The sequence below is a fragment of the Moschus berezovskii genome, chromosome 5 (assembly GCF_049115385.1).
Source record: "Moschus berezovskii isolate FMDL1 chromosome 5, NW_MosBer_1.0, whole genome shotgun sequence".
NCBI lineage: Eukaryota > Metazoa > Chordata > Mammalia > Artiodactyla > Moschidae > Moschus > Moschus berezovskii.
In genome coordinates, this window is record NC_142464.1 from 120,147,182 (window position 1) to 120,174,262 (window position 27,081).

The 27,081-nt window shown below is 39.1% G+C and overlaps 2 protein-coding genes across 9 annotated transcripts in view; one reads left to right on the top strand and one right to left on the bottom strand.

The window, feature by feature from the left end:
* CC2D2A (coiled-coil and C2 domain containing 2A) overlaps nt 1-13,032 on the top strand; it is a 121,951-nt gene extending 108,919 nt beyond the window's left edge. For both annotated transcript variants that reach the window (XM_088836515.1, XM_088836517.1), the window contains 6 exons: nt 205-318; nt 2,762-2,896; nt 8,561-8,683; nt 10,294-10,352; nt 11,141-11,315; nt 12,844-13,032. In XM_088836515.1, coding sequence (XP_088692641.1) covers nt 205-318; nt 2,762-2,896; nt 8,561-8,683; nt 10,294-10,352; nt 11,141-11,315; nt 12,844-13,032 — 795 coding nt within the window. The remainder of the gene's footprint in view (nt 1-204; nt 319-2,761; nt 2,897-8,560; nt 8,684-10,293; nt 10,353-11,140; nt 11,316-12,843) is intronic.
* A 7,443-nt stretch (nt 13,033-20,475) lies between these two features.
* FBXL5 (F-box and leucine rich repeat protein 5) overlaps nt 20,476-27,081 on the bottom strand; it is a 57,225-nt gene continuing 50,619 nt past the window's right edge. For all 7 annotated transcript variants that reach the window (XM_088836520.1, XM_088836518.1, XM_088836523.1 and 4 more), the window contains one exon: nt 20,476-21,272. In XM_088836520.1, the coding sequence (XP_088692646.1) occupies nt 21,196-21,272 (77 nt within the window). In that variant the 3' untranslated portion in view covers nt 20,476-21,195. The remainder of the gene's footprint in view (nt 21,273-27,081) is intronic.

Consider the following 27,081-nt stretch of genomic DNA (forward strand, 5'->3'; position numbering starts at 1 on the left):
ATTTATCTCCCTGACCCCACCCCATAATCAATTCTAGAAATTCATGCCATTGAAATGTCAGAGAAAACACCATGTCCAACTAAAATTGGGTGTGTTTTTTTTTTAACAATATCTCTTCTCCTTTAAACCACTCATTCTAAGAGTTATACAGCCCGTCTAGAGTGAAGCAGCCAATGAACATAATTTTTCTTTCCTTTTGTTCAGCAATTTCTCGATCTCCTCGCAGGAGACGAAGAAGAACATGCAGTTTTACTATGCAATTACTTCCTCTCCATGGGAAAGAAGGCCTGGCTGGTGACGGGCAATGCTATTCCCGAGGTAAGGCCATTAGGCTGGCTCTCTCTGAGAAGGTCATTGTCTAACATGGTGCTGTTATGTTCCAGGTCATGGGCAGGACTTATTTTCACAGCAGTTCTTGGAGCTGCAAAGAAAGTAGCCCAGAGAAGCCACAGTAGGGAGAGAGAACCAGTGATGAGTCATGAACGGGGTTTTAGGGTTACTTGAGCCCTATACGTTTGAGGGTGTTCTGGGCAAATCTGAGCCCTTTTCCACCCATCACCCCCACCTGGCTCTGCCCTCCCGCCTATCTTACGAAGAGTTCTGATTCCCTCAGCAATCGATTGTTACTCATGCCGAGGGATGAAAGGATCTGAAGAAGTGTGGCAAGGGTAGAGATCCTTTCACACCTGCTTCTTTCACAAGCAGCTGCTGTTAAACTGGCAGGCGAAGCGGAACAAGGCAGATAGCCACAGGAGCAAAGAAAAGAATGCCCACGCCATGTAGTGGTGGCACTGTTACTTTTATTAGACTGGAAATCGAGACTGCTAAAATTTGTTTCCCCAGCCCACTGCAAATACTCCTAAATCGGGGGCAGGTTGGGGGTAATTTAGGGGTACAAATTTTAAAAAGCCACATGGATTGAAGCAGCTTATCTAAAAAGTGTTTCAGAAAACAGGCTCCCAGGCTCTGGGAATCCTTGGTGATTAGACAGCACAGGCTGCTGCTAGACAGGCAAGGTCACATCTGAACCCTAAGTCATTTTCAATCACTGTCTTCCAGAGAGCCTGGTACCAGGAAAAGAGTACAGGACTAGGAAGTCCCCAGGCCCGGGTTCAAGGCTCTGCCCACTCCTCACCAGCTGTGTGACTCTAAGCAAGTCGCTTCATAACTCTGAGCCTCATATAAAGAAAGCTGGGGTGATAATTTCTACCCCACCTTCCCCAGAAGCCTAGAGTGAGCATCAATGAAATCACACACAAGAAATAAATGAATGAATAAATGCACACTGTAAAAGGAGAATCTAATAATACACGCGTATTCTGAATAAAAAGTTAACATCCCTCTTCAGGTTTTCACTCCCAAACCCACCCCTCCTTGGGTACCCTCAACCAGCAAGAGTTCATAAGTATCCTTTCACAGTACTTTCTATTCATTTACGTAGTTATAAAAGTGTATCAAATATCAATCCCTGCATTGGAAACAGGAATTTTCTAATTCTGTTTAGAATTTTCCTTCTAAACAGGAACTAGAAGTATTATTCAGATATAATCATCCTTCTGAATACTTAAAAGGCAAACTTGCTGACTCTAAAAAGAAAACCCAGTTCCTATTTATTTCCATCAATAATCATGCTTCAGCCAATCTTAAGATATCTTGCCATTTTCAACACCATGGATGGACCTAGAGGGTACTATGCTAAGTGGAATAAGTCAGAGAAAGACAAATACTGTAATGTGGAATCTAAAAGCCAAAGTAAATTAACAAAATAATGAAACAGAAACAAAGTCATAGATACAGCAAAAAGCGCAGGTGACTGATGGTGGGGGGTGGGGTGGGGAGATGGTGGCAAGGAGAGAAATATGTGAGCAGGGTTAAGTACAAACTTTTCATTACAAAATAAATGAGTTACAGCTACTCATTATGAAATGTATAGTGTGGGAAATATAGTTAACAATTATGTAATGTCTTCACATGGTAACAGGTGATAACCAGACATCACCATGATCATTTTGAAATGCACAGAAATATCAAATCACTATATTGTTTACCAGGAACTAACATAGTGTTATAGGTCAATTATACTCCAAGATAAACAAACTCATAGAAAAGAGATCAGATTTGTGGTTACCAGAAGCAGGGGACTGGGAAATGGGTTGGAATTAGATAAGGTAATCAAAGGGTACAAACCTCCAGTTATAAGACAAGTTCTCAGGGTACAATGTACAATATACTAAAGATAATTCACACTGCTGTACATTATAAATGAAAACTGTTAAGAGAGTAAATCTTAAGGGTTCTCATCACAAGAAAAAAAATTTTTTCTTGTTTATTTAAAGTTATATCTATATGAGATGACGGATGTTCACTAAACGTATTATGGTCATCATCTCATGATGTAAGTAAGTCAAGTTATGTTGTACTGCTTAGACTTACACAGTGCTGTATGTCAATTATATCAATAAAATTGAAAATATATGTATCCCATTTAACTTTTAAAAACAAGATACATTAGTTCAGTAACATGACCACTATTCCTATTTGGTCACCATACTGAAGTAGTTGTAGGGGCAAGAATTTTGCAAGAGTAAACTTTTGATTTTATTAATTCAACATAATCTAGAACTTCAAACTAATTTTCACCATTAGCCACGGGGCTTAGAAATTAGGTGTCCAACTGCAATAATGAACTGTCTGTACAAACTCCTCTTGGCCCTAATTGCATAATTAATTGGAAACTGGTTTAATGGCTGTTTTCTTTCAGGGTCCAACTGCCTATGTGCTAACTCAGGAACAAAGTCACTATTTAATATGGAACCCCTGCAGTGGACATTTTTATGGACAATTTGATACATTCTGCCCCTTAAAAAGTGTGAGCTGTTTAATAGGTCCTGATAATGTAAGTATTATCATTTCCTCTGAAATATGGTTGGTTGACTATTTTTTTCAACAGACCTATTAAATATTTATGTACCAGAAAATTTACATATATATGTGTGTGTATGTGTATATATACATATATGTGTGTGTGTATGTATATATAATTGTTGCTGTTCAGTCGCTAAGTCACGTCCGACTCTTTGTGACCCCATGTACTGCAGCACGTCAGGCTCCTCTGTCCTCCACTATCTCCTGGACTTTGCTCAAATTCATGTCCATTGAGTTGTACTGGATCTGGTAGCTCAGACAGTAAACAATCTGCTTGCAGTGTAGGAGACCCAGTTTCGATAAATGGGTCAGGGAGATCCCCTGGAGAAAGGCACGGCAAACCACTCCAGTATTCTTGCCTGGAGAATTCCACGGGGTGAGGAGTCTGGCGAACTACAGTCCATGGGGTCACAAAGAGTTAGACATGACTGAGCAACCACCACTTTCACTTTTCACACTCAATTTACTCTTGAGTTTGTATTGGTAATTAAAGATAGGGTCAAGCAAAGGTACTCTATAAAGCACTGGTTAAAAACATGAGTTATTAGATCTCACTGCCTGAGTTTAAACTCCAGTGTCAATGCTTACCAGTTGTGTATGCTTAGGAGTTTCTTAATCTTACACAGCATCAGTTTCTTCCCTGGTTGCTGCTAAGTCGCTTCAGTCATGTCTGACTCTGTGCGACCCCATAGATGGCAGCCCACTAGGCTCACCCATCCCTGGGATTCTCCAGGCAAGAACACTGGAGTGGGTTGCCATTTCCTTCTCCAATGTGTGAAAGTGAAAAGTGAAGTCACTCAGTTGTGCCTGACTCTTAGTGATCCCATGGACTGCAGCTTACCAGGCTCCTCTGTCCATGGGATTTTCTAGGCAAGAGTACTGGAGTGGCTTGCCATTGCCTTCTCCGTCTTCCCTGGTTAGATGGAGGTATTTGCTAGTAACGACAGAGCAGTTGTGAGAAGTAAATGAGATAATCAACACAAAGCAGCTGACACACAGTAGCAACCCCATGTTGGCTCCTGTGACTGTTTTTATAATCATCATCTACCTTAGGAATCTCAGAACTTAATCTGTCAGAAGAATCATTTGAACAGGTAGCCCCAATATATGTATTCTTATTTGTAAATTACCTACTTACTTATGTATCGATACATTATTTACATTTCACACAGAAGACGTATCTTTCTTAAAGAGAGATAATTAGAGGGTCTAATGTTTCTTCCTGTGTCACTGTGATGTGTGCCCTACTGTGAAGGCCTCTGGTCTGTGGGTTACTACCAGAATTAGAGATCAGATACACTGAGCCCAGCCAAGTACCTGTCTGCCCTGGGTATTCAGCAAATGGTAACTATTATTAACCACAGGTGTGGAAAGAGAAGTGCAGCATCCTGCCTGCATGTTACTATTTTTAATTAAAGGCATTGGGATAATCAGAGATGATCTGCTAAGCTCCATCTACATGTAGAGAAGCACCCTGTCTAATCTCCAAAGAGCAAATAATATTCCTGTTAAAATAGAAGGCAGATTTTCATTCCACTGCTTAAAATACTCCAGTGACTTCTCGGCTCACTCGAGTCAGAGCCTCAACCTTTACAGCGGCCCACGAGGCTTCTACGATCCGACAGCTGCCCGGCCCCATCTTCACTGATCCCTTTCTCGCTAGTCAGGCAGAGTCAGTGGGTACTGAAAAAGCCTTCGAAGAATCCCATTCTCTGTCAGAATTATTAGCTCTCAAAACAATTACCGTACGGCTGACCAATTCACATACAGCCCAAGTGCTGTGAGCAAGAAAGAAGCCTTTCCTCCTCTTCTGTCAAGACGGACAGCAGTGGCTTAGGGTGCCGACAGCGGCTGGGAGGGAACCTGCTCGAAGCCTCGGCTGCCCTCCAGAGAGGACCCGCCCGAGGTTCACTTTCTGGGTCCGGCCCTCTGAACCTCAGCTGCCTCTGCTCCACCACCTCCTTACAGACTGCCAGGCCTTCTCCTCCTTCACTCCTTTGCCAAGAAGTCAGCCCTTTCCATTCATGTGTGTATCTCCACTCCTGCTCCAACACTTGCCTCTGTAAGTTTTCCCTATCATTCTCTATCGTTATGCTTCTCCCGACCCAGCTATACCCTAAACTACCACTGCCCCTCCTTCTCTTCCTTCCAAAATTCTTTAAATTCTACTTATATGCCCTGCTTCCACTTTCTCAGACTTTGCTGCTGTTAAGTCGCCAGTCATGTCCGGCTCTTTGTGACCCCATGGACTGCGGCACACCAGGCCTCGCTGCTGCTGCTGCTGTCACTTCAGTCGTGTCCGACTGTGGGTTGCCATTTCCTTCTCCAATGCATGAAAGTGCAAAGTGAAAATGAAGGCGCTCAGTCGTGTCCGACTCTTCGCAACCCCATGGACTGCAGCCTACCAGGCTCCTCCGTCCATGGGATTTTCCAGGCAAGAGTACTGGACTGGGGTGCCGTTGCCTTCTCCGCCAGGCCTCGCTGCCCATCACCAGCTCCTGGAGTTTGTCCAAGTTCATGTCCATTGCATCAGTGATGCCATCCAGCCATCTCATCCCCTGATGCCCTTTTCTCCTTCTCAGACTTTAATCCTCTATAATCTAGTCCTCTTCCCTGATCAGTCCACAGAAATAGACTCTGAGAAGTACCATTGTCTTGCTAATGGATAAATAAGTCTAATGGTTTATTCTCCTCACTCATTTCTCCTTTTCTATGGCACATGACACAACTAATCACCTCTTCATGAAAAAAAAAAAACAACTTGTCCATCCTTGGTTTAGTAGTAAAGGACTGTTGGTTTTCATTTCTCTGCAACAGCTTCTCAGGTTTCTGCCACTAACTTTTCTTTCCACACTTTGAAAGTAGATTTTCCTGAAAATTCTGTATTTAGATTTCTTGTGGAACCACACTTATTATTAATTATAGCTCTATCTAGTTTATCCTGGGAAAAAAAAAAAAGGTCATAACTCTATCACTAGCCCAGGAATCTTTGGAACCTGAATTTTCAACTGTTTGCTAGACAGAGAGGTGCTGATCAAAATCTCACTCAGGATGTCCGTAACTCAAATCATTTTTCCTTTCTCTCTGAAAACAGCCCCTCCTCCTGGCCCCCCCACTTCTACAGAGGTCAGTCACTCAGATTCAAACCCCATACCTGTCCTTGAGTTTCCCCCTCCCCTACTTCCTCCTACTTCAATCCTATTAACAGATATTAGTACCAAATGATACAGATCCCACCCCTTCTGTTTTCCAGGTCATGTCATTATTATTTCATCCTGCATTACTATAAATAACCAACTACATAATCTGTCTCCAGTTCAGTCCATCATTTGGTCCACTGATGCCTGGTTATTTCCCAATGTTCAGCTTTCGTCATGCAATGGCTCAGAAAGTACTGAAGGCACCTCACTGTATATAATTTAAGAATAAACATCTCACCTTGGATTCTAATCTGACTTCAGCTCTCTTCCCAGTGCTATTTCCGACTGCTTTTCTGCACATTCCCTACCCTACAGCCAGACTGTAGTTCTTAAAAATCTAGCCTTCTTAAAACTACTTGCTCCATCCCTGTCTAATCTCCAAAGAGCAAATAATATTCCTGTTAAAACAGAAGGCAGATTTTCATTCCTCTGCTTAAAATACTCCAGTGACTTCTTGGCTCACTCGAGTCAGAGCCTCAGCCTTTACAGCGGCCCACGAGGCCTCTACGATTCGACAGCCGCCCGGCCCCATCTTCACTGATCCCTTTCCTGCTTCTATGTGCTCACTCCTCTGAAGTCGCTTTGTTCTCTTTGCTGTCTTTCAAACGCTCTTTGCATTTGCTACTTCGTGTGCACAGATGAGCCTTCCCCTTACCAGACAGCTTCATCAATTCTTCCCTCACTTCATGCTCTTCCCAGTGAAAATATCCCCGGGGTGGGGGGGTGTGTGTGTCTGTCTGTGTGTGTGTGTGTCAGTTATGTCCGACTCTGCCAGTGTGTGTGTCTGTCTGTGTGTGTGTGTCAGTTATGTCCGACTCTGCCAGTGTGTGTGTGTGTGTGTGTGTGTCTGTGTGTCTGTGTGTGTGTCAGTTATGTCCAACTCTGCCACTGTGTGTGTGTGTCTGTCTGTGTGTGTGTCAGTTATGTCCGACTCTGCCAGTGTGTGTGTGTGTGTGTGTTTGTCAGTTATGTCCAACTCTGCCACTGTGTGTGTGTGTGTCAGTTATGTCCGACTCTGCCACCCTGTCCAGGGATTCTCCAGGCAAGAATATTGGAGTGAGTTGCCATTCCTGTTTAGCCTCCAATCTCACCTCTTACTGCATAGCTTTCTCTATAACCCATGTGAGTTTAACTATTGCCACAACTAAAAAAGCTCATCCCCAAACTAAACGGCTTCAGACAATTATTCTCATGGACCTGTGAGTCAGCCAGGATGGTTCTGCTGACAAGACTGGGAGTGCCCTGCTTCATGCGTTTTAACTCTGGGACTTGGGGCAATGACAGTTGGCAGGGGCACGAGAGGGCAAGCAGCAATGTGCAGAGCTTCTTCGGAGGCCAGGACACAGAATAGTGACACTGCTATCCCTCTCTACTTCCAGAAGTCAAGAGCCAAGGAAATACGTTTCTACCCTTTTAGTGGAGGGCTTCCTAGGTGGCTCAGTGGTAAAGAATCCACCTGCTAAGGCAGGAGATGCAGTTTCAGTCCCTGGGCCGGAAAGATCCCCTGGAGAAGGAAATGGCAACCCACTCAAGTATTCTTGCCTGGAGAATCCCATAGACAGAAGTACCTTGACAGCTACAGTCCATAGGGTCGCAGAAGAGTCGGGCACAACTTAGCGGCTAAACAACTGCCAAGTAACAGGGCAAAGGCTGTGGGTAGAGGCAGGGGTGCAGAACTGGGGCCAGTGACACCCTCTCCCACGCCATGTGCCGTCTGATGCCCCATGTATTTGTGTGTCTGCACTGTCTTCTCATTAGCTACCATGTGCCAGTAGAAACTGTTTCCTTTACAACTTTATCCAAGATTGTATCAGAACTGAGCCTAAATATAAGACATTTGGCGATTATGGTGAGTGGGACAAATTCACCACTCAGGCACACAGTTACAGGTAGGTAGTCATGCCTATCATATGCCAACAGGAGCTGTGCCAGATGCTAATGACACAATGGTGAATAAGGCACGTGACAGAAGTCCTCAGGGAAACATCTCAGTCTAGTGAGACAAACAACGATAAATACGAACAGTAGTAATAAAATAGCTAACAGCTACTGAGGACTTAGTATGTACCAGGCACTGTTCTAAAGAGGTATAAATAAATCAACTCACTTAATCTTATGAGGTAAGTACTATTATCCCACTTTTACAGAGGAGGTAAGTTTCTAATCACCAGGAACTACCTTGTTTCAGCAATCTACATTCAATAGTAAGGTGCAGCTCGACTGCAGGTATACAAAAATGTAAAGAAACGGCCCATGGCAACTGCGTGACGCCACTGACTGTAAAATGCTTGTCAGTGTTAAGAATCAAAACATGACAAAAATGGGCAAGCTCTATGTCATATTGCTGTCTCTCCGCAGCCTCTCTCTAAACACGCACACATGTATACACATACATCTGCCACCATATACACTAATGTAGTCTTGTCTTTTTTTAGATTTGGTTTAATATTCAACAATATGATTCCCCACTACGGATAAATTTTGATGTCACCAAGCCCAAGCTATGGAAATCTTTCTTTTCAAGAAGTCTTCCATATCCTGGCCTTTCCAGTGTTCAGGTATATACATATATATATATATTATTAACAATTAAATGCAGACAGACAGGTCTTCCCTGGTGATTCAGATGGTAAAGAATCCACTGGCAATGGGGGAGATGCGGGTTCAATCCCTGGGTCAGGAAGATACACTGGAGGAGGAAACACCAATCCACTCCAGTGTTCTTGCCTGGGGAATCCCATGGACAGAGGAGCCTGGTGGGCTACAGTCCATGGGGTTGCAAAAGAGTCAGACATGACTGAGCAACTAATACTTTCACTTCAAATGCAGACAAAGAAAGGGAGGAATTTGACATCATTATACTGGGTAGCCAGATATTTTTTGATCCTTAATTCCACTCCTAGGTATTTAGTCTAGGATAATATTTCATTTTCAAACTTAGTTGAGCCCAATTCCCAATAAGAAACAGACCATCATATGATGAACCACTATACACATAGATAAAAGAATAAATTTGATAGTCCTGTGATCTGAAAAAATACCACAAAATATATTTTTTTAAATTATATATAATTTATTTTTCAGATGATGGTCTCAATTCACTAAATTAATTTCATCACGTTTCATGTTGAAACATGAAATCAAAGTTCAGGGCATGATCCAGGAGGGACTCATTAATTTAGAGGGTACTAGGAAATGGCAACCCACTCCAGTGTTCTTGCCTGGAGAATCCCAGGGACGGGGGAGCCTGGTGGGCTTTCGTCTATGGGGTCACACAGAGTCGGACACGACTGAAGTGACTTAGCAGCAGCAGACATTAGTAGATTATAAATAGTAAGCCTGAGACTGACTTACTAAAACTTTAAATTTGAAAGCTATAGATATATACAAACTTTATGTGTAATATAAAATGTATTTCTTGCTGTGGATCAAATCTTTCCAAAAGACATTTTAAGAAAAATCACCATAGAGAAATTCTTCATGGATACAAGGTAATGTAAGAGTTTTCACAGGAGAACTGTTTGCAGAAGCCTAAGGACTAGAAGGACAGAAGGGGTAAATTATGGTATATAGTGGAATATTTTACAGTAGTTACACGAATGAATCAATATTTATGAATCTTAGTTAAGCACACTGAAAATACGTATTTGCTATCCTCTCTAAATATGTTAAAGGGGAAAATTATATGTTCACTGGATAAAATTACTAAAGTTTAGAAAAGTGAAAAGCAACACAGTATACTGTTTAGGGATATGTATATCTGAAGTTAAATCAAGAACACATTTCACTAATTTGCCTGTCTCCACTGACTATAATGTAAATACCACAAAAGCAGGGATTCTGTTCATGGGGGTTACATCCTCTTCACCTGTATAAGTGCCTGACACACAGTAGGTCTTCAATACATGTTGAATGAAAGAATGCTAAAAAAATAAATTCAGATCGTGGTTACTTCTGTGAAAGGGTAATAAAACTGAGAAAGAACTACACAGCACTGTAATCTATTTGTGATGCTTTACTTAAAAGTAGATCTTGGATATACTGCCATCTGTGATATTATCCTAACTCAATGAAGAGTTCATAATTTAAAAGAAATTAGAGAAGAATGTATAGCTATTAAACTGTAACTGATTCCTAAAAATTTCTCAACTGTATTTTTTTTTTATAGCCAGAAGAGCTTATTTACCAGCACACAGACAAGGTGGCTGCAGCTGAACTACAAGACAGGTCACGTGATAACCCGTAAATCCACATGCAATCTGTCACTAGGAGTGTTACTGTCAAACCAAACAGTTCTCAGCCTGGATCACTGTGAATGCCAATTAAGCTTTAATTCGTGTTTACAAAGTTCCGATGTGATCTCTAAATCCCAAGGCTCTGGCATCTGCACAGTGCGAGCCACAGGGCAGTGAAGTCTGGCAGTGATAGGTAGTTCTCCAGGAACCTCCCCCCAGATTAGAGTTCAGCAGCATACTACACACGGGTCCCATGCAGTAATCTCACAATCCTTGGCTTAAATAGGCCCATTTTGTCCCATCAGTGGTTCAGTGAACTTTCTAAACCTAGCACATGGGATTAATAGATGGCTGCTCAGAGCCTGTTTGAGCCCCATAATCGTTATCATGAACCCTGTAAAACAGAACTTTTATTTTTCCCAGTTTCACAAGGCTCAGAGAGGTCCACGTACTTGTCAGGTGTTTAAGGGTCTTCTGAGCCCAGCCAGACCTTTCTAGTTCCAATGCCTGTGTGTCCTTTCTGCTGTCTCAGGCCATGGGAAGAGGTGCATGTCAAACTGAACAAGATTACAGGGAGCCTTTTATGATATTATTACTAAAAAACACCAATTTACTCTCAACTCCAAATTTAAAATAAAGTTGCGTGGATCTCAAGTAATTCCTGGGGGGGGCGGGGAGGGAATCTGTTTCTTCTAAAAGTTTCAAAATGCTACTTTTTTGTACTTTTGTTTACAAGGGAAAAGTCACCCCAAAAAATGGAGCTTATTTTTTTATAAACAGGATTGAAAAAATACTGAAAGAAAAAATCATGGACTGGCGGCCGCGCCATCTGACCCGGTGGAACAGATACTGCACCTCCACGCTGCGTCACTTCTTGCCACTCTTAGAAAGGAACCAAGAAGATGTGGAGGACGACCACAGGGCAGAACTGCTCAAGCAGCTGGGAGACTACAGGGTAAGCAGTCCATTTTAAGTTGGAGACTGCTCGGTACGATGGGCTTTGGAATCAAAACGCTTAGATTACTTCCCAAACTATAGAGATGAAGCAGCAGAGACTAAAAAATGTGATTAAAAGTTCAAAGCTCAAGAATGAACCCACCATTAAATAGCAAAATGTCCCTATGAAATGGAAATATCACCATTTTTTGGTAGGAGGATCCTGTGAAAAATATCTTTTATAAAATCGCAAGAGTACTACAGAAAATGAAAATGTTTGGCTAAATCATGTTAGACTCAACTGAGCATAAATGTGAAGCCAACCATTCTTGAGCAGACTTTTAAGGCTATGACTTTATTCTGGTTGCTAAGAAAAATTCTCCTTACTAGGCAACATATATTCTCTACCGTCAGTTGTGCTGTGTTGGTACCCTAGAGCCGGATACCAAAACCTAGAAGGCAGGGGCAAACTGAAACAGCAAGCCTCGTTGGTCAAACAGTATGAAACCGCGCTGGACGTTTTAAATCTGTTTCATTTTACTTCTGGCTGCGCTGCGTCTTTGTTGCTGCACACGAGCTTTCTCTCGCGGCAGCAAGCAAGGGCTACTCCAGCTGCGACGCGTGCACTTCTCAGCGCAGTGGTTTCTCTGCGTGCGGAGCGCAGGCTCTAGGCACGCGGGCTGAGTAGTTGTGGTGCACGGGCTTAGCTCCCCACAGCATGTGGGATCCTCCCGGACCAGGGACCAAACCCATGTCCTCTGCATTGGCAGGCGCATTCTTAACCACGGGACCACCAGAAAGGTCCCAAGTTGGACATTTAGTTCTATTCAGTGACTAAAACTAGGTACCCTTCAACTTCTGAGGCTAGGTTTCAGCTGGGATGCTTTCAAGTAACAGAAAACTTATTTCAAACAAGTATAAACATTAACAACCTATAGGCTTATTAGGGTAAATTTTAGGGGTGAGCAGCTATTGGGGCTATACCACGTCTGCATGTCTTCCCGCTCAGCCCTCCTCCATGTGACAGCATCAGCCACAGACTGGTTTTCCTCATGGGAGCACAGGAATAGTTCCTGGTAGCACTCATATACGGACACACACGGGCTGGAAGAGCTCACAAATGGACACACATTGCTCTAAGCAGCAGAGAACATCTGTATGCCATTATTCCTTACGCGTTTCCTAGACTGCATACCCTCTTTCCTGTAGATGAACAGAGGCCAGGAAGAATGTGTTAATCTACCCTAGGTTCCTGGTACTGCATGGGTTTCTTTCTATGCAAACTCGGGGCTGAGGAAGAAGGGAACAGTGGAGGGTGGCTGGGTGACTAACAGGTATCTTAAACGTCAAGTTAGGATGTTAGCAATTAAAACACTTAGCCTCTCTCCATATTCTATAATGCTGAATAGAAAAACAAAGCTAAATAAATGAAGACCCAAAAGGAAGACTTCCTACTTAAAACTGTACATATGTAATTAGGGGAAAAACACAGTGAAAACTTCATATTCAGCAATGATTAAAATGTTGGTTGTTTTGTTTTCCTGCAGTTCTCTGGATTCCCCCTTCACATGCCATACTCCGAGATGAAGCCTTTGATTGAAGCAGTGTACAGCACTGGAGTACATAACATTGACGCTCCTAATGTTGAATTTGCTTTAGCTGTGTATGTCCACCCATACCCCAAAAATGTTTTGTCTGTCTGGATCTATGTTGCCTCCCTTATACGAAACAGATAATACTTCCCTGTATGTTTTATATCATGTAAAATTTATAATTAAGATATGAGAATATTTTTTTAAGTGCTCTTCTCTGTCAGAGGAAAGAAAATACTTGCAAATAATGAAATAAAATTATCATGATTTTCAAAACGTGCAAATTTTATTTAGTAGTCTGCCTTGTCTCTGCCACTCTGACCCTAAATTCAACTGTGACAACTCAGAGTTCCTATGACCTTTATAGCTCTATGCTTTTGCACTTGGCTCACCTTCTACTGAGAATGATCTTCTTCTTTGCCAGTAAGATATCCTGTGCTCTTGGATAGAATTAATATTGTTAAAATAGCCATACTACCTAAAGCAATCTATAGATTTAAGGTGCTCGCTATCAAATTACCCTTGACATTTTTCACAGAACTGGAACAAATAATCCTAAAATTTATATGAAACCTCAAAAGATACAGGATTGCCAAAGCAATCCTGAGGACAAAAACAAAGCAGGAGTAGCTGCCCTCCCAGACTTCAGACAACACTGTAAAACTACAGTAATCAAAACAGCATGTTATTGGCACAAAAACACACATACAGATCAACAGAACAGAACAGAGCCCAGAAATAAACCCACACACCTATGGACAACTGATCTTCAACAAAGAAGGCAAGGATATACAATGGAGAAAGACAGTCCCTTCAGCAAGTGGTGCTGGAAAAGCTGGTTAGCATCATGTAAGTCAATGAATTTTGCACACATACTCATACCATAAACAAAAATAAACTCAAAATGGCTTAAAGACTCAATCTAAGACATGACACCATAAAACTCCTAGAAGAAAAAAAGGTAAAACATTCTCTAATTTAAATCATATAGCAATTTTTTCTTAGATCAGTCACCCAACACAAAAGAAATAAAAGATAAACAAATGGGACCTAATCAAACTTATGATTTTGCACAACAAAGGAAACCATTAACAAAACAAAAAGACAACTTATGGACTGGAAGAAATCATTTGCAAACGGCGTAAATGACAAGGGCTTAATTTCTAAAATCTACAAAATAGCTCATACAGCTCAATATCAAAAAACCAATCTAATCAAAAAGTGGGCAGAAGACCTAAAGAAGACAAAGATTTCTTCAAAGACACACAGATGACAAACAGGTACATGATGAGATGCTCAATATCTCTAGTTGTAAGAGAAATGTAAATCAAAATTACAATGAGGGATCACCTCACACAGGTCAGAATGGCCATCATCAAAAAGCCTATAAATTAATGCTGGAGAGGCTGTGGAGAATATGGAACCCTCCTACACTGTAAGATATAAATTGGTGAAGCTACTACAGAGGTTCTTTAAATATGGAACCCTCCTACAATGTAAGATATAAATTGGTGAAGCTACTACAGAGGTTCTTTAAAAATAAAAAAGTAAAGTTATCATATGATTCAGCAATCCCCAGAAGAGATGAAAACTCTATAATTTGAAAAGATACATGGCCACTTATGTTCACAGCAGCACTGTTCACAATAGCCCTGACTTGGCAACAACCTAAATGTCCACCAACATATGAATGGATAAAAAAGATGCAGTACACGCATACAATGGAATATTACTCAGTCATTAAAAAAGGATGAAATGTTGGCATTTGTATCATACTGAGTCAACCAAAGACAAATATCATATCACTTATATGTAGAATCTAAAAAATAAAACAAATGAACTTATTTACAAAACAGAAACAGACTCACAGACACAGAAACCAAACTTATGGTTACAAAGGGGGAAGGGAGAGAGGGATAAATTAGGAATACAAGATTAACAGATACACCCTACTACATATAAAACAAATGAAGAACAAAGGCCTACTGTACAGCACAAAGAACTATATTATCTTGTAAAAACCTAAAATATACTATTCATCTGAAATTAACAATACTGTAAATCAGTTATACTTCAATTTAAGAAAAAGAGGTAATTAGGTGATAGAGCACTCAGGATAGAGCCCTCAAGTTGGGATTTAGTGCTCTGAGAACGGAGAGGAGAGTTTACTTCACCATGCATGGATACAATGAGATGTCTATCAACAAACCAGAGAGAGACTCCGTGAGACACCAGATCTGCCAACATCTTGACTCTGGACTCCTCAGCCTCTAGAAATGTCAGGAATACATGCTATTTAAGCCACCCAGATACTGGCATTCTGTTTTAACATCCCAAATCAACCAAGCAAAAGTCGGGTAATATTAAAAAAAAAAAAAAAAAGAACTAAATATATGTACTGACATGGAAAGTGGTAAACAAAATAGAAACATGTAAAACAGGATTTCTCAACAGCAGCACTGTTGACTTTGCTTTCGTCTATGAAATCTTTATTCTATGCTTTCTTCTCTGCAATCACCCTGTTTTTTCAGTCTTTTAAAGGTTAAAACCTTCTTGAAGCTTTCAACAGCTAAGTCAAATATCTCTCTTGGCAAATGTCACATTGCACTTGAAAATATGTGGGTTATTTTCAAATGTCTTTTGATACTGATTTCTACAGTGAGAAGATTCCTTATGATTTCAATACCTGGTTAGACCATGAAATTTTTGCTCCTTGTTTTCATTCCTAGATATGTTCCAGGGTCTCCTGGTTTATAACCTATGGGAACTTGAACAGAATTTGTATCCTGCTGTTGTGTTAAAACTGTTTAAATCTTAATTATGTTGAATTGGTTCACAGTGCTTTTCAGGTCTACCATATCCTTCTCCTTTTATATCTAATCATTCTATTCATTTTGGGGAGTTTGATACTGAAAATCCAACTAAAAATCTTAATTTACCTACTTTAAAAAATAAGTTACAGGGGACCTATATGCAATTTTGTCCCATATTTTCCAGTTCAGTTCAGTCGCTCAGTCATGTCCGACTCTTTGAAGCCCCATGAACTGCAGCACGCCAGGCCTCCCTGTCCATCACCAACTCCCAGAGTTTACTCAAACTCATGTCCATCGAGTCGGTGATGCCATCCAACCATCTCATCCTCTGTCATCCCCTTCTCCTCCTGCCCTCAATCTTTCCCAGCATCAGGGTCTTTTCAAATGAATCAGCTCTTCACATCAGGTGGCCAAAGTACTGGAGTTTCAGCTTCAACATCAGTCCTTCCAATCAACACCCAGGACTGATCTTCTTCAGGATAGACTGGCTGGATCTCCTTGCAGTCCAAGGGACTCTCAAGAGTCTTCTCCAACACCACAGTTCAAAAGCATCAATTCTTCGGCACTCAGCTTTCTTTATAGTCCAACTCTCACATCTATACATGACTACTGGAAAAGCCATAGCCTTGACTAGACGGACCTTTGTTAGCAAAATAATGTTATCATACTTCCATAATTTAGAAATTAAAAAAAAAACAAGACAAGGGTGCCCACTCTTGCCACTTTTATTCAATGTACTACTGGAACTCCTGGTCACAGCATTAAGACAAAAAAAAAAAAAAATTGGAAAGGAAAAGGTAAAAGTGTCACTGCTTGTAGATGACATGATACCGTATATAGAAACTCCTTACAGCATCACTAAAATAGTATTTGAACTAATAAATTAATTCCACACAGTTGCAGGATTCAAAATTAATATTTGTCGCTCTTTAGTCTCCACAGGAGATTGGTTCCAGGACCCTCTTTTGGACACCAAAATTTTCAGATGTTCAAGTTCTTTACAGTTTGTCATATGCATTTGCAGCTTCTATACCCACGTATCCAATCAACCACAGATTGTGAATTATTCTCCAACCGTGCTTGGTTGTATCCGCAGGTGCAGAAACCACAGATATGGAGGGCCAACTGGCCAGAAATCTGTTGCATTTCTATATGGTAATAACAAACTATCAGAAAGAGAAATAAAGAAAACAATCCCATTTACAACTGCATCAAAAAGAATACAAAACCTACAAATAAACCTAGCCAAAGAGGTAGAAAGCTTGTACTTTCCCAAGTACAACCCATAAGACACTGATGAAAGAAACTAAAGACAACACAAATGAAAAGATACACTGTACTTGTGAATTGGAGGAATTGATATTGTTAAAGTGGCCATACTACTCAAGGCAATCTACAGATTCAATGCTATCTCTATCAAAATACCAAAAGAATTGTCACAAAACTAGAACAAGTAATTCTAAAATTGAATGTAAACACAAAAGACCTTGAACAGCCAAAACAATCTTGAGAAAGAACAAAAAAGCTGGAGGTATCATGCTTCCTAATAAAAAACAGACACACAGATCAATGGAACAGAGTCCAGAAGTAAACTCACACTAAAATGGTTAATCAATCTGACAAAGGTGGCAAGAATACAAACGGGGAAAGGACAGCCTCTTTCATAAACAATATTTTGAAAACTGGACAGCTATATTATAAAAATAATCAAATTGGAGTAGTTTCTCACAACAAATACAAAATAAACTCAAAATGGATTAAAGACTTAAACCTGAGACCCAAAACCATAAAACTCTCACAAGAAAAGATAGGCAGTATGCTCTTTGATACTGGTCTTACCAATAGCTTGGATATGTCTCCTCAGGCACGGACAATAAAAGCAAAAACAAGCAAATGGGGCTGCATCAAACTAATGAGCTTTTTACACAGAGGGGGAAAAAAAAAAACTCTCAACAAAACAAAAGGGCTGCCTACGGAATGAAAGAAGATATTTGCAAAATGATATACTTGACAAAGGGTTAATATCCAAAACATACAAACAACTCATACAACTCCACATCAAAAAAACAAACCAGATTAAAAAATGGTCAGTAGTTGACTTCCCTGGCAGTCCAGTGGTTAAGATTTTGCCTTCTAATGCACAGAGTGCCGGTTTGACCCCAGGTAAGATCTCACATACCTTGTGGGCAAAAAAAAACATAAATTCGAAGCAATACTGTAACAAATTCAATAAAAACTTTAAAAATGGTCCACATCAAAAAAAAATATATCTTTAAATAAAAATGGTCAATGAACCTGAATAGATATTTTTTCAAAGATATACAGACAGCCAACAGATACATGAAAATACGCTCAACATCGTGACTAGGAAAATGCAAATCGAAACCACAATCAGATACCACTTCAAACCAGCCAGAATAGCTACTAACAAAAAGACAATAAATAACAAGTGTTGGTTAAAATGTGGGGGGAAGAGAACCCTCATGCACTGCTGGTGGGACTGTACATTAATGTAGCCCCTATGGAAAACAGTATGGAGGATTCTCAAATAAAAAAGAATTAGCCGTTTCACTTCTGAGTATTTACCCAAAGAAAACAAAAACGCTCATTTGAAAAGTTAAATGCACTCAGTGTTCACTGCTACATTATTTACAATAACCATGGTATCAAAACAACCTGAGTCGATGGAAAGATCTATGGATAAAGAAGGTATGATGTGCGTGCGTGCGTGTGCGTGCGTATGGAATACTTCTTAGCCATAAAAAAATCTTGCCACTTGAAACAACACGGATGGGTCTAGAGGATATTAAGTAAAATATGTCAGAGAGAGAGAAAAAAAAACATGGCATGATTTTACTTATATGTGGAATCTAAAAAAGAAAAGAAGTCTCCCATAAATATAGAAAACAAACCAGTGGCTATGGGAAGGGAGTGGGAGGTAATAGAGAAAGGGGAATAAGAGGTACAAACCCTGTTATATAATAAATAGGTGTCAGGTTATCACGCAGTACACTTGAAACAACACTGTACGTCAACTATATTTTAATAAAAAATAAACTTAGAAGAAATTTTAAAGCATTAATTATCCTCAATAATGAAATAGCAGTGCTATTTAAAAATTAAATGCAGGTTAAGCTATCTTCCCATGGAACAGGTCAGGAGGTGACAGGAAAACAGTGAGTTTCCATATGACAATGTGTTCATATACTGTAGTCAGTTTGGCTCAAGACTGCCAAGTCCTGTTTAATGGTTTTCTAAACAGGGACTGCAATGGGTTTTATCCTTTGGTAGGACTTCCCTGGTGGCTCAGAGGTTAAAGCGTCTGCCTCCAATGCGGGAGAGGGTTCGATCCCTCGGTCGGGAAGATCCCCTCGAGAAGGAAATGGTAACCCACTCCAGTATTCTTGCCTGGAGAATTCCATGGATGGAGAAACCTGGTAGGCTACAGTCCACGGGGTCGCAAAGAGTTGGACACGACTGAGCGACGGAACGGAACATCAAGCAGCACAGGACAAAGAGAAAGGGGAGCCCCTCAATTACCTGAAACTCCTGGAAAACCAGTTGCTCAAATTAATTACCTTATAAACAATAACATTTAAGTCAAGTCCCCAAATACCATTTAATCATGATTTTTTCCGTAAGTATTATCAAAACTTTTACTCCCCGAATATGACAGTCCTCTGATTACATGGGGGATAACCTTAAGTCCTCCTGTGGTGATTCACGACTATAGTTACAGATGACTGATTTCATGCAATTTGATGAGACCCACCCCTGAAGACTTGTTTTCTTTAAACAGTCCCTAATGTCAACTTTTCAAACAAACTTTATTAAACACTTAAGGAAATAAAAATACAGTAACCATAGAACACTCAACCTACAAAATAAAACTTCTGACCCTGTAGGTGTTCACTAAAACCCAGATGTCCTCTCAAGTTCTGGAAGGGAATCAGACTTTCCAAGGAGGCAGCTAGGTGCAGTGTTGCCACAAGAGGCGTGAGGACTAAATAAGCTAAGAGAGGCACACTCAAAGGATAAGATGGTCTGATCATTCAGCTGCCCCACCCTACGTACAAGAAACTACAGGGGCTCCATCTTAACGTTTCACAAATGCTAACAGCAATGGAGTCAAAATCACAGAACCCTTAGAGGAAAGTGGAACTTCAGAGTCATTAGATATCCTTTCTTACAGGTGATCTTCTCTCGGAGTGTTTAGTTCAAACAGTAAGCTGAAAAGCAGAGTGACTTCTGATTTATATCCTTTTCAACTAATTCTTCCTTCATTTTAGACAACTCTGTGTAAAGCAGTTTCCCCTTCGTCTGAACTGGACTCTGCCCACCTCTAGTTGGTCCCTTTCCTACTCCTTCTCTTCCTCAATGAAACAAAAAAATACTTGGGACCACAAGAAACATGACTGCAAGATTACCTTCTCTTCTGCAGCCTTATAGGTATTTATAAAAATAAGATGGTATGCTGCTGATATAATACTACACACAGCATGACGTAAACTTCAGTCATGTGCCTTTCTGGTCTCCATTCCAACTGTCATTTCACGCAGCAAGGATAAGCCTACGAATCTGAATTTCGACTACCGCACAATTAATTTCAAAGAGACAATTCAGCTCAACAAAATCAGGTATCTGTCCAAAACTACTTATTTGTCAGGGTCACTGATTTCAAGGGAGTTCAAAAGACCCAGTTGTCCTATTTCACAGTAAAGCAACTCTGGACTGAGATTTATAACACAATCATAACACAGAAGAGATTACTTGGTAAAGTCCTCAAAGAAGATTTTATTTATATATTTCTTCAAATGACTGTGGGACTTTCAAAAACCCCTCCCAAATGTAACACGTTTTCAGACAGTGGTGGGGACTGGGGTCTCTGAAGAAAGGAAGTACAAAGACACTGGTGCTGTGCCGGCTCAAGGAGCCGACACCAGGAAGCCAATTTATTTCACAATCTTAAGAGAATCTTACATGTGGGTATGTTTGAATTGGCCCTCTGGGAACTGTTCAAATTAAAGGAAACATTATGGAAAAGAGACTGGTTTCCAAAACGTGCAGTCTCTGAAAATAAAACTTCAGAAATGTACGTATGAAAAGATTTGCAAGCTTGGTACAGTGTTTATCTATATAAAGAGAACCAATTACCCATTGACTTCAAAACTCAAAATAATGTAAAAAAAACTTTAAATGGTATGGCATTAGTGACAATTTTTTTCAAAGTATTCAATTTGAAAGAAATCTGATAAAACTGTTCTCACCCTATGAAAAGATCTAATCCCTTTCTAAAACAAAAGTACGATTTGCAAAGAGAAACAACACTGTACAATTCACTGGTAAATTAAGATTTCTGAGGCTGTAAGAAATGGGGCCAAAACAAGTCACACTCAAAAAAGGGATGGTTAACACAAGAAATGTGCTATAAGTAAAGTGCATGAAAGGAAGCCTGCTCAGCTAAATGAAGTAGACAGGGGTCAGAAGTCAAGGGTCATTCGCCAGAGCGGCAGCAGGCTCGAAAACCACACTGCAGGTTCTGGCATCCGCTGGCGGTGTCAGCACGTGGACCTGCATGAAAACAGAGAAGTGTGAAAGGAGGAAATCCTCATTACATGAAAGTAAGCTTGCCAGTAAAGAGCTGTACAACACTGGTTATTGTTACTGGTAATACATTTATACCATAGAAATGAAATATCTGTGTGTGTATAAAAAATTATTCAGCACAAGAGTCACCAAAAGCAGTTTAACTTTAACTAACACAGGTACATGAAAAAGAAGAAGGAAAAGAAATAATTTTGTTGGCAATAATCCTACAAAATAAAAAACCCAAGGTGAGATAACCCACAGAAGCAAGACTGCCAGGCTAAGTGAACAATGGATCTCTTACACAATGAACATCCTTCCCAGAAACAGTATTAAGGCAAAAACAACCTCATCTGTAACAGATAAGCTAAAGAATCCACTATTCAGAAATTATAATAAATACTATATTCAAAATATCTGTTAAAAATAAACTATGTAGATCTAGCCTTAACATGTTTGCCATGTTATTTAACATCTGTTCCCCAAAATAAATCATGTGCTATGGTTAAATTATTTTCCAGAATTAAGTATGCAATGAATAAATAATTAAAAACACATCTAAAACATAATAAAAATTGTGATTCAATTACAAAGAAAGCAATAAAACATCTGTGGAATAACTGACATTTTATTCCAATCACATTATGCAACTCAAGACACTAAACTACAAGATGCATTAGGGAACGCAGCTGAGAATTAGAAAGTGTCAAAGAGACAGCATGGCACATATTCAAATGCTAAGTACTCTGAATGAATCATAGTTTTCATAAAGGCAAGCAAATGTGGAAAAAGACATTTTAACTATATTGAAGCCTCTCAGTATGTCTGCACCATGAACAAAGTTAATTAGTTCCTTACTCATCAATTAGAACCAAAATACTCACATTTGTAATACTAAGGACCATAAAAATACATGAAATATAATTTTATTGTAGAAAATAACATTTTATAAAAAGGATTAAAACTGAAAAATCATAGTACTCTGGGATGATACCAAGACTTTAACTCAGAAGAATATGCTAAATTAGTTTCATTTTGTTTTTTGAAGTACCAAACCACTGCAAAAGAAGGCGACTATGCTAACACCAACCTAAGAAAATAACCACTTGCAAACCAACACCCAGAACACACCTATTTCCCAGAATTTAACTATTCTTTGTATTCTTGAAATGGCAATATATAAAATATGAAAGGTTAATTTCTTAGGATATACAAAGAAGTAAAGCAATCATATAGCTCACTATGAAAATAATAATGTACCTTTAGGAAAAGAAACAAACGGGCTTTACAACCATAGTGACACTGCGATAGCTTACGATTTCACTTATCTCCAAATACTTATGTTTAATTTTTAAAATATTATGTCTTGGATATAGGGAGCAAGTAAGGGAATGCACAATGGTATATCAAAAAGGACTGGGCTCAGGTGTATAATTGCTGAAGCCAATGATACACAGGCTTCAGTGTATTATTACATTTATATGTTTAAAATTGTCCATAATTTTAAGTCTAAAATCATTTCAAATATAAAACTGAATTACCACAAAGCCTATTTTTTACTTAATCAAAATGAAAATGTGTTGTTTTAAAACAAAAAGTTGAATGTGTAGAAACTTAAAAATCACAAAGCAGCACTTTTGTTAAGATTATTTTCTCTTAAAATAAGACACAACACTAGTAATCTTAATCACAGAATCAAAATGAAATCTCTTAGTCTGTGTTATCAGATATTAGAAATGCCCTGGGAAGGAATCCTGTGGCTTGCAAATCTTCTCGCACTGATGACCTTTGACCAGGTATTCCCTTTGAACACATTTTCAGCTTTAATTGATACTCCCCACCTTCCTTTCTGAGTCCGCTTTCCTCCCCGCTTACTCTGGTCACTGCTCGGCCTGCCAGTCACCAAAGGGCACCTTTCTCCGAGACCCAAGGCCCTGCCTCACTACCACTGCCCTGCCCTGAATCAGCCCCTGTGACGGAATGCTTACACTGGCGGCTTTTACAAAAACATACCTATCATTTTCTCAGCATATAATTGTATTCTAACTTTTCTGAAAGGGAGAAATACGAGGAAAGAGACATGGAGACTTCAGTGCAGTATTCCAAAATGAAACTCCCTATAATACTTCAAAATGTCGATACTCTTATTTTCTTTAAACGGACAGAAAGGTAAGGAAGAAAATTTATACTGAAATCAAAAGTGGCCTAGGAAAAAGTCCTAAGCGATGGCTGAAAGCAAGGAAATAAAGTACCTACTGGTTTGCAAGAGAGAAAATAAAAGGGAGCTCATGGGAGCCAAGTGGATCAAGCACGCCACTCAAAAGATTCGTATTTTTCCAAACAGAGGTATATTCCATTTAATTGTGATCTGCTTTACTGCACTTTGCAGATACTGCATTTTTCACAAACTAAAAGTCTGTGGCCACCCTGCACTGAGCTAGTCTACTGGCACTATTTCCAACAGCATTTGCTCCCTTCTTGTCTCTGTGTCACATTTTGGTAATTCTCACAATATTTCAAGCTTTTTCATTATTATTATATTTGTTACGGTCAGTGATCTGTGGTCAGTGATCTCTGATGTACTACCATGACTATTCTAAAGGCTCATGATAGCTAGCATGTTTTAGCATCGAAGTATTTTAAATTACATACACTGCTTTTTTAAACATAAAGCTATTGCACTTAACAAGACTACAGTATAGTGCTGACGTAACTTTTACATACACCGGGAAACCAAAATATTCACGTGGCTCACTTTATTGCATTGTTCCTTTATTATGGTGCTCTGGAACCAAACTTGTAATATCTTCAAGGAATGCCTATACCACACAGTTTTTCATCATTCTCCTCCAAAAACAGAGGCCCAGGGTCCTCAGTGTTCACTCTGGAGACCTGAGTCACTCTTTGTTCTCAAAGTCTCAGGGATGGCAGTAGGGCTAACAGAGGAAGGAAAAGGCAGGAATGAAAGCATGTGCCCTACGTGAGGTAGAAAATAACCCTATCCTGATACCTGTCAGTCTCTCCTTATTCGTCACAAAGTTACTGCTCCTACTGATATAAAATGGGCTCCCTTTCACAAACACATACTAGGATATCTGTCTGAGTTTCAACGGAAGTCTAAGGCTGTAACTGTACTTAGCCAATAACTATAACACTACCTCAAAACTACAATCCCATTGAAAGGTCAATGACGTTCCAGGTGACTGATCCTAATAATTCATTAAAGTGGATTCATCCATGAATGGATTTTATTTTGTTGAAAGCCTACAGCAAAGCAAAGGTAAAGATAACCACTATTTTTAAGTTAGTTTCATACTGTTGGAAACAGGGGTGAACAGCAATTTCCAAAGCATGGAAGTCATAAGCAATGTTAACAGTTAAGATGCTCCAGTATCAACAGGAGAACTGTTCAGAAAAGGGAATAAATGGACAATAGAATAAACAGGCCACAGAAAAAGCGAGGTAGAATTAGAAAGAGATATGACTAAGATATGCTGGGTTGCCAAGGATCTCTAGATGCACTTACATAGACATGGATTTCAAAAGGTAAACACTGGACTTATCACCAGTAAATACCGATCTTGATATGAGATTAAAAAACCCGATGGTTATAATACATGAGGTCTTAGTTACAGTAGAGAATAATAAATAGAAAAATAACATCTGCATAATCATCAAATATAATATTTAAATGCATGGTAAAAATAAATTTCATAAAACGTTCTTTAAAAATATTAGAAAACAAGAGCTATAATGTTAGCTATTGTTATCTTCCCAAAGTTTTATTACTGAATTATTTGTTTTTCTTAGATTTTAAGCACATTATTTATGTTGTATATCTGCACTTACCTTCACTTACCTTTAAAATTCCTTTTAACTTAAATTAGAAATATAAGAGAGCAAATCATCTGAGACTGTATCACCTACTATGAGCTAATCTCTCTTAATTCATAAACAGACATGAAATGCAAATCAGGACAAAAAGTCTATGTGCTATCATTGTTCAAACGTTCTTCAGAGCTCTAAAATTATGCAATTCCATCTACCGCTTCTTAAACAACAAAGAATTTTTTAAATGTCATGGCTAAGAAGTCTTCTTTATACTTAAATCTTAACTATTTTGTCAATCAAAGAACAAGTTTAAATGTCACGAAGAATCATTCAGAAGAACAAAAATGTCATTTTATGTCAATGCTTAGTACAGTGTCTTGCTCACAGGAGACAATGATAATTAATTTATCTTCTCCAAAATCTCTGCTACTGCTTAGGAAACAGAAAATTTTGCTTCATATATCACTTATTTAATGAACATTATTTATCAGTATTTACTTCTTTTAGTAGTAACCTGGGTTAACTATGTAAATAAACTCTTTTGACAAAATGAATTTTCACTGTGTTATTCTCAAATATCAAAATAAAATGTGTCACCTGAATATGCCCCCTATTAGTCTAAGAACACGTATAAAAATACTGGCTACTTTCAAAACTAATAAAAATAATAATAAACAGAGAGCCATTACACAGTCACTAAATATTTACTATATAAGCTGAACTGTAATGAAAGATACTGGATCAATCCCATGTCATCTTACAAAACTGGAAACAACACAACTTTATTTAACACTTTCTAGGTTGTCAAAATGTCCTTTAAAGAAAAGACTGTTATCGGAGTACTGCTTTAAGAGCAACTGGCTGGAACTCTGGAACATATTATAAAGTTCATATGACAAGTCACCCTGTAAATTTTAAAGGATTTCATTACCCCCAAATCATGCTTTAAGAAGCTGTAAAAGGAGACTTGGTATTCGATTATACAAACACTGTCTATTTTGTTTCAAACCCTTTAAAGACAGATATGTTCATTAAAATTGGCTTATTGAAAATTACCACTCATTTTATAAAAAAAAAAAAATCTCAACAAACATTCAACAAAAGGAACATAGCAGCTCCTCTGGAACACTTTAATATTTATATATTCAAAATAGGTCAAAATGAAAGAATTTATAACATACTAACAAGTTTTTAAAATTATACATGCAAAAGAAGCAGGCAGGTCATAAAAATGAAGTGAAACCCAATCTCCCAACCATCCCAATAATATCTATATACCCCAAAATAAGTATAACAAATTAGGTTCGAAGATTTATTCCCGTAAGTATAACCTATGCTGAAATCAATGTAGACAAATCAAATGTAACCTACCAATAAGATATTTTTCCTACAAAAAATAATTGTTTATTGATTACTTCTCATAATATATAAGCCTTTGTAAGTACAATGGTGAAACTACAATGACGTAACTATACAAAAAAAAAAATAAGTAAAACTCTTCCAAACTCCTGAAGAAGCAAATGCGCCACCACAGCACTCACACTTTCCTCCATGCACTTAGGTTGCAACCAACATGACATTCACTTTCACCATTTCTTATCATACCCCAAAGGCAATGGAGAACAGAGAAATGCTCCAACTTAGAGCTGCTATTTCCAGAACACAGGGGGTCATCTCCTGTGTCACCAATGTGATTCCAGAAACAAAAGAGGTGCTAGCTCCTGTCTCTTCATATGTATTTTAAGAAACACCTCATCTCTGAGAAACAGCAGATGTGCTGATTCTCCGCCGTTCAAGAAGATACCATTCCTCTAGTCTTCCTGGCCTCAGTCCAGTTTCCTGCCTGAGAGAAACTCAGTTGATATTCCCATGATCTTAAGATGAAATTGGACTCTCAAAAATAACAATATATGATGTAAAAAGACATAGCAGAATCTGAACCATGTAAACTTTTCCAAGTTAG